The sequence below is a fragment of the Aspergillus lentulus genome (genome assembly GCF_001445615.1).
Source record: "Aspergillus lentulus DNA, contig: Alt04, strain: IFM 54703, whole genome shotgun sequence".
NCBI lineage: Eukaryota > Fungi > Ascomycota > Eurotiomycetes > Eurotiales > Aspergillaceae > Aspergillus > Aspergillus lentulus.
Window position 1 is genome coordinate 3053140 of NW_028322122.1, and position 23428 is coordinate 3076567.

The window sequence follows — 23428 nt, forward strand, 5'->3', positions numbered from 1 at the left end:
TCGGTTCAGTGTATTTGACAAAGCCTACTTCTGGGAAGTTAGGTGACAGTCTTACTGATGGGGTTGCTGAGTAGAAGTAGCAGATTTGTGCTGTACCTATATAATATAGTTACATCTTTCTAATTATTTAAAAGTACTGTACTAAGACTGATATTAGGGGTGATGGATATCCAGGATGGATAATGATACCCTGCAGGACTGTCCTAGATCAGTGAAGTAACTCTGTCTTAGTATTCATTCAATTTTTTTTTTCATCTCTCTGCTCTCTCTGCACTCTTTGCTAATGCCTAAAGCACTTTTCTTTAGGAAGTCAAGTAGAGTAGTGAATGGATAAATAACTATCTCCCTTAATGCCACCTCACTTTTTGCCATCCTCTCGCATAAAAATATCATCAACACAAAAGGTTTCGCTCCAGAATCTTACGTTTACTTCCATAACTACCCTTCACCATTCATTACGATAGCTAACCTGCCTTCATATACCAGAAAAGTAAGAATCATACTCAGCAGCATCTTGACCAGCAGAGTGGGCCCAGTGGTCTCTCGAAGCCATGTCACTCCTCAACCTCCCCCTTGATGTGCTGTACGAGATAGCTTCTCACGTTGACTGTGATCGCGATCTGAATGCTCTGGCTCAAACCTGCTCCCCTCTCTACTCGGTCTTCAACTTCGAACTTTACCGACGCGACGCTAAACGAGGACGGAATCGAGCATTGTTCTGGGCCGTCCAGCATAACCGGAACAGCACACTATGGAAATCTCTCGACGCTGGCGCATCAGCACCATGGCCAGCACTGCTTAGCCTGGCCGCTGAGCACGACTCAGTGCTTGCGATGAAGGTACTTCTTTTGCAGGACAGCGTCGATGTCAGGGCTGTGGAACAAACAGAAGGGATTCCACTTTTGGTGAAGGCTGTGATCAATCGCTCACCCAAAGTTGTGCGGTTTCTCCTGACCAGAGACGGGGTCGATCCGAACGTCAAGAACGATGATGGACAAACACCTCTTGCATATGCTGCCTACGAGTGCTTCAACGATATTGTTAAGATTCTGCTGAAGTGTCCGAACGTGGATGTCAATTGTGCTGATGACAGGGGCTGCACGCCACTCCGCCTAGCAGCGCAAAGGAGCCATGTGTTCGTTGTCAGAACACTGCTCTCAAATCCCTCGGTCGATGTTACTGTGAGGGATAACATGTCTTACAGAACAGCTCTCTCAGCTGCAGTGGAGACTCTTGGAAACCGAATTTCCTGGGGCCCCGAGAAGGTCAAATTGAAGCATCGCCGGACAATACAAGCACTCCTTGAGCACCCCGCGAGCTCGGTCAACTATGATACGGACCCGGATCTCCTGCAGCTGTATCGGCTCAGCGCTCAGTACGGATACGAAGAAATCTTCAGCTTGCTATGGTCAAAAGGGGCGGGACAGCTCCCGGGAGAACTTGATCGCTCTGGAATCTTATTCTTCGTTGCAGAACACGGCCAAGCAGGGATCATGAAGATGTTGTTTGCGAATGGTTTCGAGCCCGAGGCACGAACTGATACGGGACGCACAACTCTTTCAATTGCTGCAGAACACAAGCAGGTCGAGGTCATCCGACTGCTTCTCTCGACGGGCAAGGTTGACGTGGATTCCAAGGATCAAGACGGACAAACACCACTGTGGTGGGCTATGACGCATGGGTGGAGGAAGACAGGGACGGATGAGACTGTGAAGTTCCTAATCGCCCATGATGCTACAATTCCGACTATCCGAGGGAAAAGGAAGCTGGAAAAGTCACTATGCAGCGCTCTTGAGTGCGGCAATTGTTTTCTCTCAGAAATTCTCCTTGACCAGAGCCAGCCCATCAGCAGTAAGAAAAGTCAAACGCTGCTCTCCGCCGTTGCAAAATCTGGAGACCTTTCACTGGCAAAGACTGTACTCGAAAAGGCACAAATCAATCCTAATGATAGGGATCCCGACGATCTAACCGTACTGGACCGGGCAGTTCTCAATGGGGACATCGCCCTTGTTGATATGCTATTAGTCCTCGATGGGATTGAACTGAACTCCAGAAACTCAAACGGCGACACTGCGCTAGCGATTGCGATGCATGAGGTCAGCGACTGTTTAACAACCTCTCTCGGGTTAAAGGATAGACGGCCCTTCGAAACTTGCATGGAGCGATTTCTCCGCCACAAAGATGTTACCACAGCATCTCTGGACGAATATTGGCTAATCGGCTTTATTATCGCCTACCTCAGCGCTCATAGAGATCAACAACTGATTAAACTCCTCATCCTCAAGGATGACCGTCTCACCTCTCATACCATTGTCCACGAAGGTCACGCAGAAACACTACTCGAGTGGGCTCAACAGAACCACCACAGGACCATTGTTCGAGCGCTGCGGGAAAAAGAAAAGCGAATGTGGATGACTATCTAAAGTTGGTTAGGGGTGCATGCTTAGCACCTGCCCCAAGGGCCCTATGTCGCCTGTGTACCCTTGCTTGCCGCGATGGAGTTATGGGGGTGTTTTAGGGCTCGTTTCGGAGGATGTCCATTTTGTTCCGGGACATCAACTGATTGACTTGAAATATGGGAGGTCTGCTTAGGCTGGTGACGATTTGGAAAGAAAATAATCTCTGGGATAACGCGCTTACGTGTACATCATCTCTTTAGTACCTGAATGAATCAAGATCGAGCTCATCTACTAAGTCCTCTGACTCCCTGTATGGATCGAATCTGTGGTTTACTCATAGACTACTGCAGTAAATGCATAGGTAGGTCAAACATCACATTTCAAAATCACAAAATCGGCACATCCTTCGCACCACCGGTTGACGACGTGCTGACCGTCACATCCCTCCACGCCTCCATCTCCTCCTGAGTCTTCTTCAGCTGCGCCTCCAATAACGGGAGCGTCTCCGGTCCTAGCAGCAACCTCCCGGGCAGTTGCCTCTCATCCTGCCCAACAAGAACATCAAAAAGCACCTTGGCGCAGTCATCCGCCTCCGAGAACGACGCCAGGGCCGCCGGATTCATCATATACGCCAAGAGCTGATTCAGCGGACCCTCGGGCGTATCATACGCCGGATGCCTAGGCAAAAACTTCCCATTACTCCCAAAGTTAGTTTTGATGCCACCCGGCGCAACAATCATGAACCGAATCCGCCAGTCGGGATGCATCTCCTTGGCGAAAGACTCCGTGAAGCCACCCAACGCGAACTTCCCAGCGTGGTAGAACGCACTCCCGGGGAAGGTCATGTACCCTCCAATCGAGGAGATCTGCACAATGGTCCCGCCCGCTCCGGCGGGGTTGACCTCGCGGAAAATGCGGACAGCCTCCTGGGAAATGAGAGCTGGGCCCCAGAAGATGGTGTCGAGTTGGAGACGGGCATCGGACTCGGGGATGGCTTCTGTATCGCCCATGAGGACGTAGCCGGCATTGTTGATGACTACGTCGAGGCGGCCGAATTTGGCGACTGTGGCGGACAGGGTTTCGTGGATGGCTGGTTTTGAGGTGACATCCAGGGCAAGTTTGAGTACATTTGGCCCATCGGGGAGGTAGGAGAGCGAGTCCACGTTGCGGGCTGTAGCCACTAGCCGGTGGCCGGCGCTGTGGACGAGGCTGGCAAGGGATTTTCCCAGGCCGGAGGAGCAGCCGGTGACTGTGATGTTAGTTGAGAGCTGGTGTATGGGAGGGAGTACATACTGAACCAGACGGTTGATGAGTCAGGCATATTGATTTTGTCTGTCTTTTTGTAGTGGTGAATGCTATTACTGTCAGACCTGTTGAGCGGGAGATTGTTGTATATATACCCCCGCCTCACACAGTAAGACTAGAGGCAACGCGGCCTGCGGACATAGACGGACATGTTGAAGACGGAGATGTTGACGAATGGCACGCCATGAAGCTGTCAGCATCTATAGCGTGGCTAAGATAGGATTATTCCATCCATAGGGAAGACTGTCAGACCGCATTATCCACAACAAGACCCCGCTTCAGACGTGCCGTTATCCCCCCTCTCATCCAATAACGAAGTCCATGAACGGCTGACGTTGGATCGTCACTCCAAGCGAAGGGACACGTACAAGACAATGAGTAAGCGCTAAGAGTGATACTTGCCGATGTTATTGGTTTGCTAATTTCGTTATGAAGCTTAACCTATGCAGGCAAAGGGCCACGGTTTGATTGGATTGTTCATCGTTTGCTTGACTCATTTTGGCTCATCTTGACACATTTCTACTGGTCAAGACAAAAACAGCATACTTATTAGCGTATGGTCCATATACCCAGAAAATTCAGGATCTCCAAGAGACCATCAATCAAGAAAAAAATGGAACTGTACGAAACTCGTCTTTTCCCTCATTCTCACCGCTCTTCACCCGTCTCTACTCCTTTATCCATCCTCGATGCTACCGTTGCCCGATTTGCCCCAGCAGGCGCCATTTGGCTATTTGAGCGTTTTCCAGATAATATCCAAGAAAAGGAATTCATCGATCGTCTCCAATCCTCATTTGTGCAAACCCTATCCGATTACCCCCAATGGGCCGGTCAGCTGCAATGGGCCCCGGTTCGAGAGGGCGGCCTTCACACCGAGCGCTTCAACCGGCCCATGATCGTCTACGGGACGCCTAATGATCCCGGAGTTGAGTGGTGTGTCGTCAGACGAGACAACGTCTCAATTGGATCACTAGTACCTTCAGCCCGGGAACGAGCAAGCGCCGGAACTTGGAAAGGGGACAATTTCCCCCAGAAAGATTTCCTGAGTGAGAGCCCGTTGCCATTGCATGATCTGCGTGCATACCAGGGATTACCCGGTATGCAAGTGCAAATCACGCTACTAAAGGATGGCGCATACGCAATTGCAATCCAAATGGCGCATGCCCTAGCCGATGCTCAGACATTAATGGTATTTGTGCATCAGTGGGCGGCTGCAAGTAGAGCGGCGTTTGGTTCAGAATACACAGAGTCATTGATGGGCGCTCCTGTCTTTGATCCAGCGCTGTTAGACTCACATGCCGCCGGGGATATTGACGGCCCAGCGCCGGATCCGGGACTGATTGCGACAGCGTGTGAACTGCCACTGCACCGGTTCGACTGGTGGAAGACGGACGATCCGGGATATCCGAAGGTACTGGTGTCCAATACGCTGAACTCGATGCCTTCCCGTGAGCTACTGGACAGAACCGAACTCTCTCCATCGACATCTGCACCATGGATGACGTGGGACCTGTCCAGGCCAATTCGCTATACACAGATCCATTTCTCAGGGGATCAATTGGCAGAATTCAAACGGAAAGCGATTGCAGAAGGTCGTGGGGATATCTCTCGACTCGACGCATTACTAGCTCACCTCTGGATCTCCATCAACCGTGCCAGGAATCTCGCCGATTGCTCCGACTCAGTCTTCCTAGATCTTTCCATTGGCGTTCGAACACGTGTGTCTCCTCCGCTACCCGAGACATTCCTCGGATCACCGCTCTTCCTCACTCACGTAGGCTCCTCAGCAAAGGCCCTCTGCGCTGCATCCATCGGAACAATCGCCAGCGAAATCCGACAGACAATGTCCCTATTCACGCCGGACAAGATCGGCGCGATGCTCCACGATGCCGCGTACGAGATCTCCCCGCAGCGGCTGTGGCAGGCGTTCTTGGGGACCCGACATGTCCTTGTAACCTCCTGGTTGCGACTGAAAGTGTACGAAGTGGACTTTGTGGGCGATGGGAACCGTCCGCGGTATGTGCATGCTGTTTTGCCCAAGTTGGATGGGGAGGTGCAGGTTATGGAATCGGGGGTCGATGATAACGGGGTGGATGTGGCACTGTATCTGGAGGAGGAGGTCATGGAGAGGTTCCTGGCTGAACGGAGGCAGTTTACGCTGTAGTATACCTGATACTGGTTTCGGTCTGAAAATTTAGAATATAGAGCTCAGACCTTGCTCCAAATCCAAAAATCGATCCTCCTCATTTCAATGCGGCGGCCAACTGTAGAGATCATATCACCTGTCATACTGCAGTTCGATCATATGGGAAAAACCCAGGATACAGAAAGTATCCTAGATGACAGAGTGTAGCCCATAAATCAGGTAGAAATCCAACAGATTTGTATAAGATGGATGAATAACATCGTCATTATAAGCAGCGTCCTGCCTATCGATACAATCTGACGCATAAGGTAGTAGCTGCTGATGAAGACGAGTTTGTTGGAAACCCCGTCAGATAAGAAACGAAAAGGCGAACGACTTGAGGAACTAAAAAAAAAAAGAAAAACCAAGACGAATAACCAGTCCCCAGGCCATAGTGTCTATGCCATATCTGTCAGGTTGTTGAAGTATACACAGACCACTCCGGCGATGCTTGTCGACGCTTGTCAGCTCCTTGGAGACTTGAATATTTTGCCAGTCTGCTGTTGACGGAGAAGGCACAAGAAGTACATGGCATGTTGCTTCTTCACCTTCGAGTAGGCAGGCGTTCCCATAGTCTGCCCTCTAGAAATATAACCCTAGATAGCCACGAGACGAAGTTGTATACTGTATGTGCCTTGCATGGATCTTAGAACTGGAATGCAACGATACGCAGATTGATTGTTGTAGAACAGAAGGCACACTAGGAGCAGAGAGATCAATACCTCTTTGTTGGTCCTCTCAAACAAAAATGATAACGATCTTCCCATTGCGAGGTCCAGGAACAGAGAACAGACACAGCTGGGATATTTGCTACCATCCGTGTACATCACTGCAACCTCTACGCAATTGCTTCTAGACCTGTAATAAAACTAAAAATGATATAACAAAAAGAACAAAAACATACAACAGCCGGGATTCGCTGGTGGTCACCCACCCAACTACTAACCGGCCGGCGTGTGGCTTAAGTACGGCTGAGCGGACGGGAAGCCCTGTTTTCCACACCCTATGGTCGTATGTGCTAGATTTCAGGGAAGAGCAGAATATATAGTGTCCTACTGAAGATCATTCACGAGTATCACTCTCATCCTGATGGTGGTTGACAGGAGCCTTGCCGGTGGGCAATATCCAATGGCTTAAGAGGGCCGCTGAACTGGTCAAGTGTAATCAGTTTGTGAACCAGAGTGTATTCCAAAGATGATGCTATGGTAGACATAGGAGCTACTGCCTTGAATTCCTTTGTCATTCAGCCAACCTGTATCCGGGCAACAAGGGCAGTGGACAAAAGTGCCAGCGTCACAGTCTTGGTGAGAGCCGGCTGTGAAAAATGTGAAGCGCATGAGTCAAAGAAGGCCTTGAGAGTTTGAAGAAGCATGATCTTAGGACGGCATTTCTAATTTATATCAACTTGTGAGGGCAAACAGCCGTCAAGTGTGCAGATCCTGTAGCTTAAGAATTATACCCATGAATAAATATAGTGTGGACAGGAAATAGTATCTTAGCTACCTAGTTTATAATCCTATTAAGGTGTTCTCCTCAGAGTTAAAAGCATTTATTAAACGAAGCTAGGTATGGTATACAGAATATGAATAAGGATTTCAGCATTTCTGTTTCTAGTCTTGGGTTTTGTTTCAGCTCATAGTTACTTTACATATAAATAATTTTATCAACAATTAAATATACCCGCTGCGTATATATCTGGTTTTTCCGGGCGACAAACACTCCTCACTTTGCTCTCGAGTACCCATTAACCACTCCATCACTCATGCAAACCCCCCAGCACCGGCGCGCATACATTCTGCCGTCATTCGTCATCCTCATGATGCTCTTTCTCAAACTTTTGTTTCATCCACCAATCTCTCCTTTCCACACAATCCCAGTTCAGGTTATGAGCATTCTCCTTCGCCTCCTTCAGCCATCCATTCCAGTTCTTTGTCGCGGGTGCCGCTCCCGTCTTTTTGGCCCAGCGAATCTCCCCAGGTGGTCCGAATAACATCCCACAATACCTGAGTGTAGTTTTCATTGTCCTTCTTCTCAAGGAGGTCTACTTCGTAACGGTGCTCCATATTCCACGCCTCATGCGGGTCTGTCAACAGTGCCATGGCCCAATAAGCAAGGTTGAGAATGATATAGGCAAGGCCCACAGCAATCTGAATTTTCCAACCGCAGTTACTCAAGAAGATAATGGCAGCCATGAGAAGTACGGTGCTCGTGGCGAGAAGGACCTGGTGGTACCGCCCGTTGTACACATACTCGCAGGTTTCGGTGCCGGCGTAAAGTTCTCGTGCAACCTCCTCGCTGCATTTAACGGAGACGAAGGCACCTGACCGAGTACGGATGACCACGTCTCCTGCAACTACCTGGCCGGCCGCAGTGCGGGTCGTGAGCCGAGGGCGCCACTGTGCAGACATACAGGCCATGCTGGTGGATAATGCCATGGTTCCCAGACCAAGCAACGCCACTGCATCGTGTTGGACACCAGACCAGATAGCCAGTGCTATTGTGATGCAAATAGAGGCAAGAGTGACGAAATTAAGAACACAGTCCGGGTAGAGTGGGATGATGGCTTTCAAAGGAGGCATAGGAGGATCCTTGTACTCGCCGAGCGCCTTGCGTTCAACGTCATTTTTCGTTTCCTTGACAGCTTTGTTATGCGCTTTCCTAGCCTTTTCCATAGCCTTTTCCCACTCTTTCGTTTGTTCCTCCTTCTGTTTCTTTACCTCCTTCTCCGGCAGAGGCCTGTGGGAGATGCGGAAGGACTGGAAATGAAATGCAGGCAATGATTCGATATCATGGATCACATTGGTAAAGTAGTTGAGTTCATTGAATTGATTGCCAGATTTAACACTCACAACGGTCACATCCTTGACAGCGGGCAGTCGCGATGGACGGTCAGTATCCAGCATAGTCTCAGGAGCTGGCATGAGTCGAGGGAAACTCCCAAAGTGCGATGCAGTGATAGCCTGCGCGTGCTTCTCAATGGTGGAACCTCCAACAACCGCCAGTAAACCGACGATGTCGAACCTCCAGGAAACCTCCCCCTCTTCGACGTTTAGGGGAAACCAGCCCATCTTGCTGTCGTTGCATTAGCACCGCGAATTCAGCAGAATGGGATAAACAGAAGAGAAGTAACAAAAAAAATTAAAGAAATATCATCGTAGAGCGAGGCTAGATCCCTCCGGGAATCTTCAAGCTGGGACCCAGAACCCTATGGTGGTGAGGAGACTTGGTGCGCACGTCGGAGTTGACGGAAAAAGGCAAAAAAATCAAGCATCAGAGGCAATGAGCAACCAGCCTAAGCCAGCCACCGTGCTGATTATCGACAACGGAGAGACCAGCCAGTCGGTGAAGCCAAGTGGGAATATTTGGCTGGGGAATCCCCATCCATCGAGGACTTCTAGGGAAGAAGATTCGCCCTTTGGAGTAAAAGGGGGAGGATCTTCAGCTGAGTCTTCAGGTGTGGACAGCAGAGAGGGTACATATAGCCGCACACAGAAGTACGGAGGGGTTTCTTTCGGAATGATCGGGACGATGTATCGGTCCGGCACTTAGCTACATAGTAGAGGCCAATGGGGAGATGCCAATGGCGCCTCAAAGTTAAGATGCCGAGAGTAGCAAACAGACCTGACCAAATGGCTGACGTCCACATCATGAACGGGGTCTTCACCTCGTCGTCATTCGTTGTTGACGGATACACTGAATCATGTAACCGAAGACAGATCGCAACAAAATCTCACTAGCGGGCCGACGCGGGGGCCGGTTAGTCTCTGTTTAGAGAAGATGATAGGGTCGATATTCGGTGGCGTGGAGCTGAATGGTTTTCGTCTAGATTAGATGCACAGCTGAGCCAGCCACCAAGCATCAAGTGGCAGGGAGGGGTGCGCAGGAGTCATTCGTGCAGAGGAGAACACCCCTCTCTTCGGGGAAACCATCCCTGTAAGCTAGTGCTCACAGCTGCCGAGATCAGTTTCTAGTTCGCGAGCATGTTCTCCACTAGAGCGATCGTCTCTCTCGAACACGCTGTTTTGGTACAAAAAGGCATTTCTGGTTTCGAGTTTAAATTCGCCGGGGCTACTGCGACGACCTCATTCTCCGCGGCGTCGAACTACGTAACTTGGTTGGCCTATTCTAAGGACAGCTCGTACATCCAGACTACTTAGATCTTCTCATTCGACAATGCCTGCCGACCGGCACCATCGCCTGCCGTCAATGCCTCAAGGTATTTTCTGGTCGTGTCGTCAAGACGGCTGCCCGCGAGGAGAACACCCATGAGATGGCCCGCCAGCTGTCCCTGTGTGATGATTCCGCAGCGAATCACGTCGCCCATCAAATCATAAGTACTGTGTGGCTTCAGGCCCCGCATGATACGTTCTGCCGTCCTGATCAGTTTCATAGTCTCCAACTGAGGTGATCGCTTGATGGGTGCCACTCACTGGTCAACCCCCAACTGGCAGGCTTTGTGATCTCCACCTTGTAGCTACGGATCCATGACCTGGGATACGAAGCACGCAGTCCGACAGGGTGACCCAAGCTCTTTATTGAGAAGGTGCTTGTTTTGCGGAACTTGGGCGCCCCCATCACTTCGGCTCGGTCGCCGCTGTCCTTGGCCTGCCCGGCTTGACTGTCTTGCCTTTCAGTTGCTTGAGAGCACTCTTCCTGGCCCTGTTCCGCGTCGTCTTCCTGGTTTGCCTGGTCCCCGGCTTGTTCAAGGTCTCCAATGTCTGCTGTGTATTAGCACCATCAATTTTGCATGTTGTGCCTTAAGACTCACTCTCTTCGGGCTCTTGGTGGTCCGCGGCATTGGTATTGCCCACAGGTGTTCCCGGGCTCGGATGGGCCGTGATTCCGGTTAATTCCTCGAGGGCCAACTTGTCCTCTGAAAGCAATTTAGCATGTGGTGCCAAAGCAAAATACCCAAAGATAACCTACTATAAACGGTGATACCATGCTCGAAACCGGCGTTGGCAGAGTATGAGATGAGGAAAAACACGTCCACGAAACCGATCAGTCGGATTTTACCAGCCCATTGTTCGCCATTAATAGAGAGCTCCCATGGGTGAATATCACTAAAACGTTAGCCTTGAGAAGCTATGAGGGTTGTGGAAGGAGTCTACACACCAGTCGCATTCCAAAGTGCTGTCATGGATGGATCTGCCAAAGGTCTCTAGAACTCGATGATAGGAAGCCATTGTGAATTGACTGTAGTATAAGACACCTGAGATAGAAATCCTCTTTCTCTACATTATTCTCTACCTATTTGATGAAACGCCAATTATCTCACGATGGTATTCAATCTAAACTCAGACGATCGGAGCAACTGGCCAGAAGAGCTCGAACTTGAATGCGATGGTTGCCCTTCTTCATGTATTCATTCCTTGCATTTCAGCATTATTCATCCAATCAATCTTTTCATTCCGAATTGATTCTGTTTGATATATTTGTTATTCATACTAGTCGGGACACTTGTAGCTTCTCCTATGATTCGCATAATTCCGGTCTTCTATGCGGGTAATTTGCCTTCTCTCCAGCCGGGACAATCCCTTCCAGCTCCCGCGCTCCAAGTCATTCCATCTTATGACCGCACCAGTTTCACAGCCCATGATGACCCGTAAAGAATCCTGCTTCCATGGCTTTGTTTCCATCTTCTTTGTTCCCCTTTTCCACTTGGTCGTCATATGGCTTCCCGAAGATGGCCCTGCTTATCATGTGCAAGTGGACTATGGAGTCATGAAGCCGAGAACGGGCGTGACTCCAGTCAGGTCGCTGATACTGTTAATACAGGAAGAAAAGATGTCCGTGAGGCACACTTGCATTATCTTCTGCCCATTTCTTGAACCCATCTTCGGTGACACAACCACTGTCATTATAGGCAGATCGTGCTTCTTTATCTTCTGCTTCAAAAGCCTTCGCAAGGCTTTCATAGGCCTTTTTTTTCTCGGATAAATTCTTGTGGGCCATCTCATTCGTCTCAATCGCTGAGAGACCTTCAGTGTCGGTCAAATAGGTATATCGTTTTGCTTCATATGGACGTTCGCTTGGCTGTTTGAAATGCATGGTTTAGGAGACAAGCCGACAAGATGGAGGGTTCTTGATATTGGCAAAGATAATACTGATTGTCGAGAAATTACCATATTATATAGACCATCCTCCTGTCGTTTCCTTCTTGACCGCCAATGATCGTCGAAGCGGTGTTGCGTCATTCTTCAGCCAGCCTTGCCTAGGTGGAACAAGTGCATAGATTCAGCTCAGCCTTTGAAGTCTATCACTGCCTACGATGATTGACGCGGACCTAGAGTACGCCATCCTACAGCCAATAGTACGTCATAGTACAGATTCTCTTATTATTAACTTCGGCACTATAATTATTAGTTTCTATATCAAGTAATAATAAACATGGTCTTGATTTCCTTAGTCTGCAGAGAGGGCCTTACTGCACTGCGACCACTGGTCAGCAACATCTGAGAAATATAATAACATGCAAAGGGTATTTTCACAGATTCAAAAGAAGTAATCCAATGTCAGCAACAGCTGAAAGTTATTCAGCTACGTATTCATTATCCCAGACACCTTGCATGTGACCACTGCCCAAGGCGTCTGATACTGTTTCGACACTTTCACTGACCTATCTATTACATCTGAACATTTTTGGGTCTTCATGGCTGCCCAGCTGGTGTGGGCGGCGCCACTGAGCCCCACCAAAATGCTCCTGGATGTGCATCTTTGGATAGACGGATCACTACCCTTTCCACTTAACTGTGGGCCTCTGTAGATCGGCAGGTTTCAGCTACGTACTATCTCGGATCGATGATCTAAGAAGATAGGAATCGTCAAACAAGATCTGCTACCGAAAGGATCTAGTACAATCACGTTCAAACTTCCGAACCCCACAATACCACTGCATGCGTTGTGGAGTCCAGAGTGGTTCGGCACAGTTCACGGTCACTTCGAGGCAGAGGCAAAAAGAAAGAGTCAGTGAAGTTCTCCACAGGCACGCCTACAGAATGACCTATTGTCCGGTGAACGCAAATTTTCAGTCTAGTCGTTTTCGAAACTGCCTTGACTAGTATACGGTTTGATTATCTTTCTTGGCCCCACTGCCAAGTCTTTAGAGCGAACCATCCATCAGGCCTCCCCCTCAGTGACGTTCAAAAATGAGCCGTCAGCTCGAGGCGCCTAGTCCAAATGATCTGCGCTCATTGCTCATTGGCCGGAAAGACCCAGCTTCCCTTCAAGCCTCTTGTATATCTTCCTAATTTGTTGATACAGTAACTAGTTATATCTTTCTGTGTGTCTGAGCACCCATGCTAGAATAGATAGCGCACACACCATCATGCGATCCATGGCTATTGAAAAAGCAAGGATATATTTGTTCCCATTCTTCACTCGCTATATCGCTGAATATTCACATCACTGGGACCGTCAAAAACTGCTTCTTTCTGCTCTTATAATGGCGCCTTCAGGGTATGCCATCAAACTTCAACGTGGTAAGTCACCTTTCAAACAGACTGACTCGGTTCATAGTCGCTATCTAACGCTATATACCTTATAGGAATTACTGGGGGTCCCCAACCACAAAACCCTTCCTTTATTTGCACCTTGTACAAAGACCCAGATGCAGACGATTCTCAGGTCTATGTCCAGCAAACTGAGCCTGCGACAACCGGTTCGCAGGAGTCCTCCAAAACCATAAACGAGTCAGATGTCAATGTACTCGTGGAAGAACTGTATAGTATTCTGAAAAAATTGCCGACGGAGGAACCACCAGGATCGGAGGATATCTATGGGCTCGATACAAGTATTATGTGGGAGAGTGATGACCTAAAGTGGTGGAATGGAGGACCTTCCGGGTGCGAAGGAGGTGAGAGTTCTGTCCGGCCTACTGCAGAGCAGAAAACCATGTTCAAGAAGGCCGTGGATATAGTGATGTCAATGCTATAGCCTGTAGCACCCCATCCCGCCCCCCCTGGTCCTACTTCGCGACTGAAAGGTGGCTGGTCCCTTTTACGGTCTCAGATTGCCCTCCGAGTTAGCCCCATCTGTTATTGAAGGCGTTAGGGTATGATCAAACACAGGTGAATAGAGAGAAATAGACCTGGTAACTTCAATGAATGAAAAGACGCAAATGTCTGTATTTCTTTCAGTATGCCAACTTCCTTTGCGTAAGTCGCCCACTCGCCCAATGCTAGGCTGTTGGGTTTGCAGCAACAGACGGCTTCTCGCAGGCCCTCTCCGGGCGCCTAACATTGCGGGATCATCCCTCAGCGGGTGGGCCTGAAAGGCCAATAATATCGGATTTCTTTGTAGAGCTGCGTGGGCCTGTATGGGTTAGTCGTGCAGAACCGCAGTGGCTCGCCAGACACAACTTATGGTTAGGGCAGTGAGTAGATGATGGCGTACCGACGCTTCTTGATATCGTTCCGCTTCCATGTCTTAGGACTGCCTGAAGGTGAGTATATCCCTACCTGGGTTACCCTAATGCTATGATACCCGTTCTTTGGTACAGTTCAGGATGCTACCCGAGCATCACATTAAGACTCTTGGTCACAGAGCACGAAAAGCTTTTATGACTGACTGGCATGCAGTTATTTCGCAATCCAGAACACTTGAATTCATCACCTCTTGAATCATGAGAAGAGTTATTCGGCCCTTTTTTTGCTAGCTGCGAGACGTGGGTTTCTGATGGGTGCCGCATGTCCTAGCGATAATCCCTTGGACATCAGCATAGTATCCTGCCAACATCAGACCTCACACTCGAATTGCAAACATGCATATTCCAACCACCTCCCGCTCTGTCCATATGACTCACCTAGCCCAATGCTGACTTACACCCGTCTCAGTAGATTGGGGAGACGCTGTCTTTCACCCTCAGTCGAGAGAGCAGCAATTTTGCATACGCTGCAGCAACCGCCGCAGCATATTTCTGCCAGATCTTGTTCTTGTGAGAATCAGCATAGTCACAGATCCCCCGAATGACTAAACAGGGGAAGCTGTTCACAATCCCAGCGCCTTCCATCTCAAAACACAGTACATTATGCTCTCGGCCTAACTTATCCCGCTTTTCGGCCGATCTGATGAGTTTGTTTCCAGATGCAATTAAGCCATAGTGTACTTTGGGAAAAGCTGATGGTCGAGGGGGTCGTCGGATCTCACACAGTGGATTGCACTGGTCACAAGATTCGTCGCCGCCACTATGGATGTAAGAAGATGCAAACAGTCTATCATTGATGGCTCCGGGGTATTTATACTGCGGCTGGCGCTCCTCGATTTGCCGAATGTAACCCGGAAGGGTAGAGGACCCGCCAGGGTCTGACTCCAGCTCACTTATCAAGCCCATAAGATGCGCAGGGGGAGGGCTCAGGCAACCATTCAGCTCAGATGCTCCAAATTCAAGACATTTAATCATGTCGTATGGCAGGACGCCGGGATATCTGCCGCTAGCCTTGCTGACCACAATATCACCTAAGCGGATGCGGTTCTTCTCAGACGGCACTCCAGCTCCGATACCAACCAGAAGGCAGAATCTCAAAGCTGGGAAACTGCGCTTCATATGAGTTGCGACAATTGCAGCAGGATTTGTGCCGTAGATGCCTAAGGGGAGGCACGCAGCAACAACATTATGCTTCGCCATGGATCCCAGCGCATAGTAGTTGTCATCGTTGTCAGAAATAGGCAGGCTCTCGTGGGTTTCGTCAAACAGTGCACGTACTGCCATGAGCTCAATATGGAGGGCGCATATAATGCCCAACTTGTAGTCGTCTGCATAGCGACTATGTCTGGTCTCACGCTTTTGGCTGTCCGCCAAGGGGAAGTCATTCCTCTGACCGCACCTTGTACGCGATTGTTCCGGGTACTCTTCCACGTCCTGCTGATACAAGTCAGATGCCGAAATTTCACTTTTCTTGGATCCTCCTGAACCAAGAGCCGTTTCAAATGTATTATCTTCAGCAGCGGAGTAAGTTTGGTATAAATCATTGCTGATCAGATTCGGTGTTCTCGCGGGAGGTCCAAAGTTGCCCCAGTACCATTGGTCCCTGGTGCTGTGGCCGAAGATGACCGCACCTGTAGGTTCCGGGTGCACAAGAACATATCTGGGTAGTTCGTTCCGCATGATTGAAGGGAGAAGAACTTGGACAAAATCCGAGTGCTCAGGGGTTTCAGGGTCCGTGTGGATGCCACATGGGCACCGACTGAACTTCTCGTCGGTCACTGACCAGAATGTGTCGTGACAAAGTCGCATTGGCTGGGTGTCATAGTCCCCATATTGCTCCATTATCCGGTAAAGATCCGCAACTGCAGCACCGAGATACGATTTCCCATGTGGCAGTGTCGCCCATGAAGGGCAGCATGCATTAGCAGGCCGAATAATCTCACCGAAACCTCTGCCAAATAGGATGACCGTGTGTATGGAGCGACTGAAGTCGACCCAGGACCGACCCTCTTCGTCCAGAAGTATTCGCCGTGGATAAATGGGATCTCGCTCTAGAGCCAAATCAGTGAAATCCCAGCCATCCAATGCGGACCTCGGCTGGTTATAAGTGTTGCCATCTAGACCGACCGCTTTCACCTGGTATGTGATGGCTCTTTCTAGGTAATCATATAAGTCCTCTACGAGATCTTTGAAAGTGTGCTTGTCATCCCCTGGATAAACTGGCAGTTCAAGTCGGGGTTGACTCAAGAGCACACTAAGGGCGGAATCAGATCGGTGTGAAGCAGATGTTCTCTGGGTCTCCTCGCTGGATAGACACAACAGACTAGTATTGCTGAGGTTGTCCTGTCTTAGAGACGCGTGGACAAGGTGAAGCAAGGCGGCAGCTCCATTAACAAGCCAACCCCGCTTTTCTGTGACGTCCCAGAGAATTGTATACTTTTCCGAGATCCATCTCAACTTCCTGACGTACGAGTTGCGCGGGAGCCGGATATCTTTACGACCAATCCCAAAAGCTGAACTTCCAATAACTCCATACGAGGCGGAGAGCGATGCGTTGCTCAGAACAGAGTCTCCTGAGGGGCGGGGAAGCCTCGAGTTCTTGATGTGATAGCTAGCATCAGCTTCGCCTGTAAAGCCAGTCAGCATAGGCAGATAGATTCAAACGATGTTGACCTACCCGCATACATCCGTGCAGCTGGACACCACCCCAAGAAATGCCGCGCTTTCTCTAGCTGTTGAATTTTGAGCTCGAGAAGGGGAAACTGCTCAGTTTTCAGATAAGAAATATGCTCCCCATCCTTCTGGTGCAGAAGATGCCATGTGACTGCATTTTGGCTGCATTTGGCAGGGACCAGCATAGTCGAGAAGCCCTTCAGAACAATTCTCCCATCAAAGATATTGATCTTGCGCGTGCCTGTGAGAGATGCCATAATTTCCAGGGGGATCTCAAGGCCTTTTGAATGTTGTTCCACCCTCCGTCGTATCGGGAACCCTTCTACGACAACTGGCGATCCGAACAAATTGTGCCAGCAATCACCAGTCCCAATCTCACTGCGATCTAGTTCGTCATACACTTCAACGCCAATATCATACAGATAAGTGGCCCTTATGTTCTTCTCGCCTTTTGGGTGGCCGACCTTCACGAAACTGACGAAGGGCCTGTGGTAGGCAACGGTGCCTGGACTGAACGGAGAGGACCGTAGCGCGGATGCAAGCCATGCAACCTGCTCGCCAATCTCTGCAAGGATGGGCGCAGTCCCTCGAGCATCAACCCAGACATCAAAGGACGACGCCTGATCTATGGATGGACGGGTCGAAAAAGCGAGCTGAGTTCCATCGGGTAAGACGTCTGGCAATCCATGAGTCCCAGAGCAAGTTTCTATTAGACCGCACTTACTGGAGCCCTTCCTCTCTTCAGACACAAGGGCTTTCATAAGGTTCATCACGCTTGGTCCTGTTGATGGCCAAACTTGACGCAAGTACTCTCCGCAGGTCATTGCCTGAGCCGACATGGCAGAGCCCGTCAATGTTATGACCTTTTCAATCGCCTTCTCTGGACTGTCTTCATATTGTTCGTCAATCAAGAACTTGAGTGGATCCCATTGGATTTTGAAGTTGACATGGAAAATTTCAGCTGGCTTTTGTCGGTTGATGTGTGGCAACACTGGTAGGGATCCTAGTATGGCTTTTCGAATTTTCCCCATAACGTCTGACTCAGAGGGAGCGAAAAGGCACTCTCGACGGATATTGTTCAATAGCGAAGTGTACGCGGGTGTTCTTCGGATAATAGTCCTATAGAACTCTAGTCCAGGCAGCTTATTCGCTTCAGCTTCATCGTATTCTGCGGATTCCATATTATCGGGCTCTCTTTGCACAATGTGTCTTGCATCAAGTGGTGATGATTCAAGCTCCAACCTGTCAGCCCTTTGATGCCAGGCATCCATAACATCGTCCAGAGTCATCCTTGCCAGGTCTCGGTAAGGTTGGTCCTCTGAGTTACTGGTCAAGCGTTCCTGAAACGCGGAAGCTATATCCCTAGCCATGGCATTAGCGAGAGTGTCCTATGCTTATGTGAGATCGAACCAATTCTACCATCGATATTCAAGGATAAAAGCCATCACATCACGGTACGCCTGGGTGGATGAAAATTGACCTAAAGAAACCGCAAGTGCTTCCAAAAGGTCTGGAAGTACTTTATGAATGTGCTCAAGCACATCCCTGCCCAACTTATAAGGTCGAACGGCGTGTATCATGTCATCCGCAAGTTCGTCCAGGTAGCCCCGTGGTATTCGCGAGACAGCAGAGTGGACATCCTGAGATTTGTCTTCCTTGGGGGGCCTGTCATTATGCTCAGTGTGGTGCCGTCTCTTTTGGAGCAATATCGCATTGTCCAAATTTAGTTCGAAAGGCTGCCACCATCGCCCGCCAATACTCTGTTTCGTCGCCGCAGCGACGATGGCACTGTGTTGACCGTAGCCTTGCTGCTTCCGGGGCTGGGGAGCTCTCCGCGCCTGAGCGGCATGACTGGAGGCACCCAGCTTGGTGGACCGTAATTTTGCTTCCATTGCCGCCACCTCCTTCGACTGTTTCTGGAGTTTGGACGGACGAGATTCGTCGTAGTCAATCGGTTGAGACGTGATCTCACCCTCGTACTCGTCTTCATCGTCGTAGTCTTCGTTGAGCGGATTGAGGACCGATTTGAACCGAGCGGTTGGATTCGTTCCAGGGTAATTCCCGTGGTTTTTGCGCCGCTTGCTTTCTTCTTCCTGGCGATGGACGGCATAGCCTACGTCGAAGACTTCGCGCAGGTTGATCGCTCCGGGGGAACGAAAGTCTATTGGGCGGTCTAGACCCGCCGAGGGCTGATCGGACAGACGAGCGCTGGCGGGAGCGCAGGGGGCCTGGTCGGCAGCAGAGGAGGACAATGGAGCCGCGAGCGGGGGTGCGTCGGTGGCCGCCTCGGTCGCTTCATCGGTCTGACGGATCCAGGGGTGTGCCAGGAATTCTTCGATGGAATATCGCTGGTCGGGGTCGACCGTCAAGAGGTGAGAGATCAAATCCTGAGCGGACTTGGAGATACCATCCCACCACGGCAACAGAAACGTGTATTGGCCGCGAGCCACTTTTTCGGTTAATACCTGGATGCTCTCGTCGTAGAAGGGCGGGAAGCCGCAGAGGAGGGTATAGAGAACGCAGCCCAACGCCCACATATCGACGCTCTTAGAGTAACGCTCATCTTTCACAATCTCAGGAGCCGTGTAGCCGACTGTTCCGCAGGGGGTCATAGTTTGACTATCCCAGATGACCTTGGACAGACCGAAATCGGCAATCTTGATCACGCCAATGCCACCAGCGCCCTTTCCGGGGAGAAATTCGCCTTCGTCAACCTTGTCTTCATCGCCCGGTTGACGTGGCTTGGGGTTTTTGCTGGGAACAAACGGGATCGGATAGAAGAGTAGATTCTCAGGCTTGATGTCCCTGCAGTAGGGGTCAGCACGTACAATAGGCGGAACGTAAAGCGAAGGAGCTTACCGATGGACAACGCCAGAAGTCCCGTGGAGATACTCGATCGCCTTGGCGACCTGCAGGATGACATGACGGCTGAGGTCTTCACTGAAGTAGGTTAATCGGACGATTTGATGGAATAGCTCGCCACCAGGGCAGAGCTCCAGCACGATGTAGTAGTATCGGCGGGATTCGGAAAAATCAATCAGCTTCACGATATTCGGATGGTCTACTTGGCGCATAATCTGGACCTCTTTCAGAATACTGACGCGCTGCGAACATGGTCAGTTAATAGGTCCTCGGTTGGAAATGTAAGTGGTACACAACTGGAGTGGCAAAGTAGGGGACGACGGGGGGGGTCGGGCAGAATCAGAACGCGGGGACAGAACAAGGATGTCGACCAAGCGAGGTGGTTCGAATGACAATGGTGAGAGATTGCGCACCCCTGTAGTTGTTGGTCTCTTCTTACGAGAAAGGAGAGGAAGATTCGGGAACTCGAGACGGATATTGGCAGAGCGGTTTCGAGAAGAAACGAACGCGAACGACGATGAAAACTAACGATGAAAGGCAAGGCAAGTGTCGGAGAGGACCAACTCGACCTACCTGATTACTGTTCATTTCGAATTTCTGAACGACCTTAATGGCGACCTCGTCATACTCGCCGGTGGTGTCCTTGGCCCGGTAGACGTTGCTGTAAGTGCCATCGCCCATCTTGTCCAGCAAGATCCAGCGTTCCAGGCCGGGATATTTGGGCATCTTGGAGCGTGCACTCTTTTCTTCGGCGACAATCTGCTCGACCTCGAGCTCGCGGGATCGCCAGGACTGACCCTCGGACGACTTGGCCGGGGGCTGAGCCGGCGCATTGTTTACTTTGGTATCAATGGCATCTAGATTGTCCGCAGCGGGTGGATATGAGCCTTGAGGTTGATGCTGTTGTTTAGCGTGAATGGCGGAGACGTTGGCTGTGGGTTCAGCATGGGGGTTCACTAAACGGGCTTGTTTGCCATGACGTATGAAATCTTTCAGTTTTTGGATGGTACTCATGGTGGAGACAAATAATCGGGGGGCCGGCGAGTGAGGAAAAGGGAAGGAGGGGGGAGAGAGGGAGAAAGAGATGAAGATAGAGGGTTTCAAAGAGAGAAAGGAACAGGCAAAAACATGGTCTTAAACAGATGAGTGTGTAAAGTGCCCGACGACGGAAGGGAGGCAGAATAATTTTAGGCTGATGGATACGATGATGAAGATGATGTCGAGCCACTAGTTATTTCTTTTTTTTTGTCTGCTTTTGTCTCTTTTTTCTCCGTTTGTTGGTATTTTTGACCCCGCCAAGTCAAATATATCCAAATAACACGAGTGTATCGGAGGAAGTGAGAAAAGGAGAAGAGGGAAGAAAGGGAAGGCGAATGAGAACCGCAGAGAGATAGAGAACGCGACAGCGACAGTGGAATGACCCTAGGGAAAAGGAGCAAATGTAGTACGACGAAAACGAGGAGATTATGGAATGAATGATTGATTGATTGAATGGGATGGATGAGGGCGCCCAGAGATGATGATGAGGGGTGTAGCGAATAAAGGACGGCGAGGTATCAACACGGTGGGGACAGTGACGGAATGGGAGCGTCCAGATAAATTATAAATTACCAGTCGGACCACTTGCGATGTAGGATGTTTGCGCTTGTAGTTGGGAGGGAGAGGAAGTTGAATGGAATGGGGGAGGCTGCAGTCTAATCCTCGACCTCGATCGCGAGTTGCAGGTCATCTGCTTCATGTAGGTACACATCCTAACCCAGCCTCTGGGGGATTGTCCGTCAGCGCTTGTGCCTGAAAGGCAAATGATATCAGTTTTCCTTGGGCGGCTGCGGCTCATGAGTGGAGATGTCCCGCAAAACTGCAGTGGCTCACCAGGCACAGCCGCACAACTTATGGGTTGGCAGGGGGTCTAAATACTGGCGTTCCAATGCTTTTTACCCCGGTACCGCCGCAACCGGGCAGTGCAAAGGACCTCGTCATTAGATCGGTAATTCCGAGCTGAGCCCGACCCTCAATGATCAGAGATGTACTCTAGATCCACTCTCGCCTTAGTCAACAGGCCCACAAAATAACGTACCGTGTATGCAAAATCAGCGGGGGCACAGCCTAGGGTAGGAGAGGGGCTTTCGTAACCTTAATATAACCTTAATACTCACCCGATTTTCTCAGTCGATTTTCTATCATTAGCATACTATCACTAGTTACCATTCAACCACTCTACCATGATATCTTCAAAACACTAGCAGCTGTCCAGTACCGCAGACAACAAGATGGATTCTAATACCAATCGGCATAGGCGAATTTGTTCTGATGTCAGACATCGATGCGGTCCATCTATTTGGGATCGTTTTTGCAAATGAGCTGTTGCACCTGAAGAAAGCATGTGTCACAGTGGAGTCTACCACAGCAACTGCATTAGGGCGGTGGGGAGGGAACGAGAACGAGACCGAGACACCATCAATGATCCTCTACAACGAGGATTTTCCAGAAGTGAATCGCACTCTCGTCACCATGCTGGCCATCAAATGGGTTCTTGGGAACGACTATCTCCTCGTTTACCGCCACCCAGAATACCGGCAAGCTCTTCGTTCCATCAGCTGCGAGATTTCTACACCCGTCTAGTCCGCATCAAGGATGACTTGCATGCGTTTTTAATTGCTATGGCGATTGATGACATAGGCAAGGATTCCAGTGTTTCCGAGGAAATGGCACAACAGGGCGTCAAGGCAACCTACGCCGATCATTCTGATCTGGTTCACAAGGCAGCACTGGCGAACGTTATTCAATCTCTGAAGATCGTCCCAGCGCCCAACATGACATCCTCACTTGTCTTGATATTGGTCCGAAACTGAACATTTCCCAGGTCGTGCAAGGCGAGTGCCCTCCTGCGAGTCTTGAGATTCTGTCAACTTTGCAGGGCAAGGGACAAGGAGTTAATCTCCAGGCTATGGTGACATTGCTTGATGTTGCTGGAGCGGGAGGGCTTGCAGATACTCGCAGCTGCATTGTGATGAGCGAACCTGTGTTTCAAGCATACATGTCTGCCCCTGAAACTTTCAACACATTTTCCAATGGTAGCATACCGTCACCACGCGCATGCTATGACCACATTCTGGAGTACCGGGCAAAGAACCTCCAACAATTGGGCTTTAATTTCCCATGCTCTGCCGATGAAGGACGGGCGCTCTCTCGGCTGCTTTGCATGGGGCGTGTGGCCACCAACGAACAAGCCAACCATTACAAAAAGCACTTGATCAGCTCCCCCATTTAGCCAAGAAAGATCTAGTAAATGGGCTGAATGTGGATGGCATCGATGACGGGGTTGCGATTATTTCATACTATGCTCCTGGGCTGATTGTTGATGCGCTTATGAGCACTGACAAAGCAGAAACGACCGTGATTCCGGTGCTATCTGCATTTTTCTGATGTTTAGCAAAGGTTTTCGACGGATCTTAACGAAAATCAGGCGCTGCAGGTGGTATTATTAAACATGATTTGAGTTCTTGCAGGGCACAATCAAAGGGCATAGCTTTCGAGATGACCATACAACCTGAGATAATGTTTCACTTCCATGGAAAT

The 23428-nt window shown here is 49.9% G+C and overlaps 8 protein-coding genes and 1 non-coding gene across 9 annotated transcripts; 4 read left to right on the forward strand and 5 right to left on the reverse strand.

Annotated features, from left to right (window-relative positions):
- Nucleotides 1–551: 551 nt before the first annotated feature.
- ALT_2275 (uncharacterized protein) lies at nt 552–2423 on the forward strand (the record flags this gene model as incomplete). The annotated part of the gene is made up of 1 exon (XM_033559637.2): nt 552–2423. The coding sequence occupies one exon, from the start codon at nt 552–554 to the stop codon at nt 2421–2423; it is 1872 nt and encodes a 623-aa protein (XP_033415528.2).
- Nucleotides 2424–2785: 362 nt separating this feature from the next.
- ALT_2276 (putative oxidoreductase C162.03) lies at nt 2786–3720 on the reverse strand (the record flags this gene model as incomplete). The annotated part of the gene is made up of 2 exons (XM_033559638.2): nt 2786–3648; nt 3693–3720. The coding sequence occupies 2 exons, from the start codon at nt 3718–3720 to the stop codon at nt 2786–2788; spliced, it is 891 nt and encodes a 296-aa protein (XP_033415529.2).
- A 597-nt stretch (nt 3721–4317) lies between these two features.
- ALT_2277 (transferase family protein) lies at nt 4318–5868 on the forward strand (the record flags this gene model as incomplete). The annotated part of the gene is made up of 1 exon (XM_033559639.2): nt 4318–5868. The coding sequence occupies one exon, from the start codon at nt 4318–4320 to the stop codon at nt 5866–5868; it is 1551 nt and encodes a 516-aa protein (XP_033415530.2).
- A 918-nt stretch (nt 5869–6786) lies between these two features.
- On the reverse strand, nt 6787–6902 carry ALT_r018. The gene has a single exon (XR_004500598.1). It is a non-coding gene; the product is annotated as an 8S ribosomal RNA (ribosomal RNA).
- An 870-nt stretch (nt 6903–7772) lies between these two features.
- On the reverse strand, nt 7773–8957 carry ALT_2278 (uncharacterized protein; the record flags this gene model as incomplete). Its single annotated transcript, XM_033559640.2, has 1 exon — nt 7773–8957. One exon carries the CDS (start codon nt 8955–8957, stop codon nt 7773–7775), a length of 1185 nt encoding a protein of 394 aa, XP_033415531.2.
- A 1085-nt stretch (nt 8958–10042) lies between these two features.
- Nucleotides 10043–11075, reverse strand: ALT_2279 (uncharacterized protein; the record flags this gene model as incomplete). Its single annotated transcript, XM_033559641.2, has 5 exons — nt 10043–10257; nt 10320–10607; nt 10658–10762; nt 10816–10952; nt 11005–11075. The coding sequence occupies 5 exons, from the start codon at nt 11073–11075 to the stop codon at nt 10043–10045; spliced, it is 816 nt and encodes a 271-aa protein (XP_033415532.2).
- A 2258-nt stretch (nt 11076–13333) lies between these two features.
- On the forward strand, nt 13334–13824 carry ALT_2280 (uncharacterized protein; the record flags this gene model as incomplete). The annotated part of the gene is made up of 2 exons (XM_033559643.2): nt 13334–13370; nt 13436–13824. 2 exons carry the CDS (start codon nt 13334–13336, stop codon nt 13822–13824), a joined length of 426 nt encoding a protein of 141 aa, XP_033415534.2.
- Nucleotides 13825–14719: 895 nt separating this feature from the next.
- Nucleotides 14720–20863, reverse strand: ALT_2281 (uncharacterized protein; the record flags this gene model as incomplete). The annotated part of the gene is made up of 7 exons (XM_089599295.1): nt 14720–16941; nt 16992–17663; nt 17712–18349; nt 18407–19792; nt 19847–20091; nt 20263–20373; nt 20423–20863. The coding sequence occupies 7 exons, from the start codon at nt 20861–20863 to the stop codon at nt 14720–14722; spliced, it is 5715 nt and encodes a 1904-aa protein (XP_089456441.1).
- A 1296-nt stretch (nt 20864–22159) lies between these two features.
- ALT_2282 (uncharacterized protein) lies at nt 22160–23120 on the forward strand (the record flags this gene model as incomplete). The annotated part of the gene is made up of 3 exons (XM_089599296.1): nt 22160–22378; nt 22447–22647; nt 22713–23120. 3 exons carry the CDS (start codon nt 22160–22162, stop codon nt 23118–23120), a joined length of 828 nt encoding a protein of 275 aa, XP_089456442.1.
- Nucleotides 23121–23428: the final 308 nt, after the last annotated feature.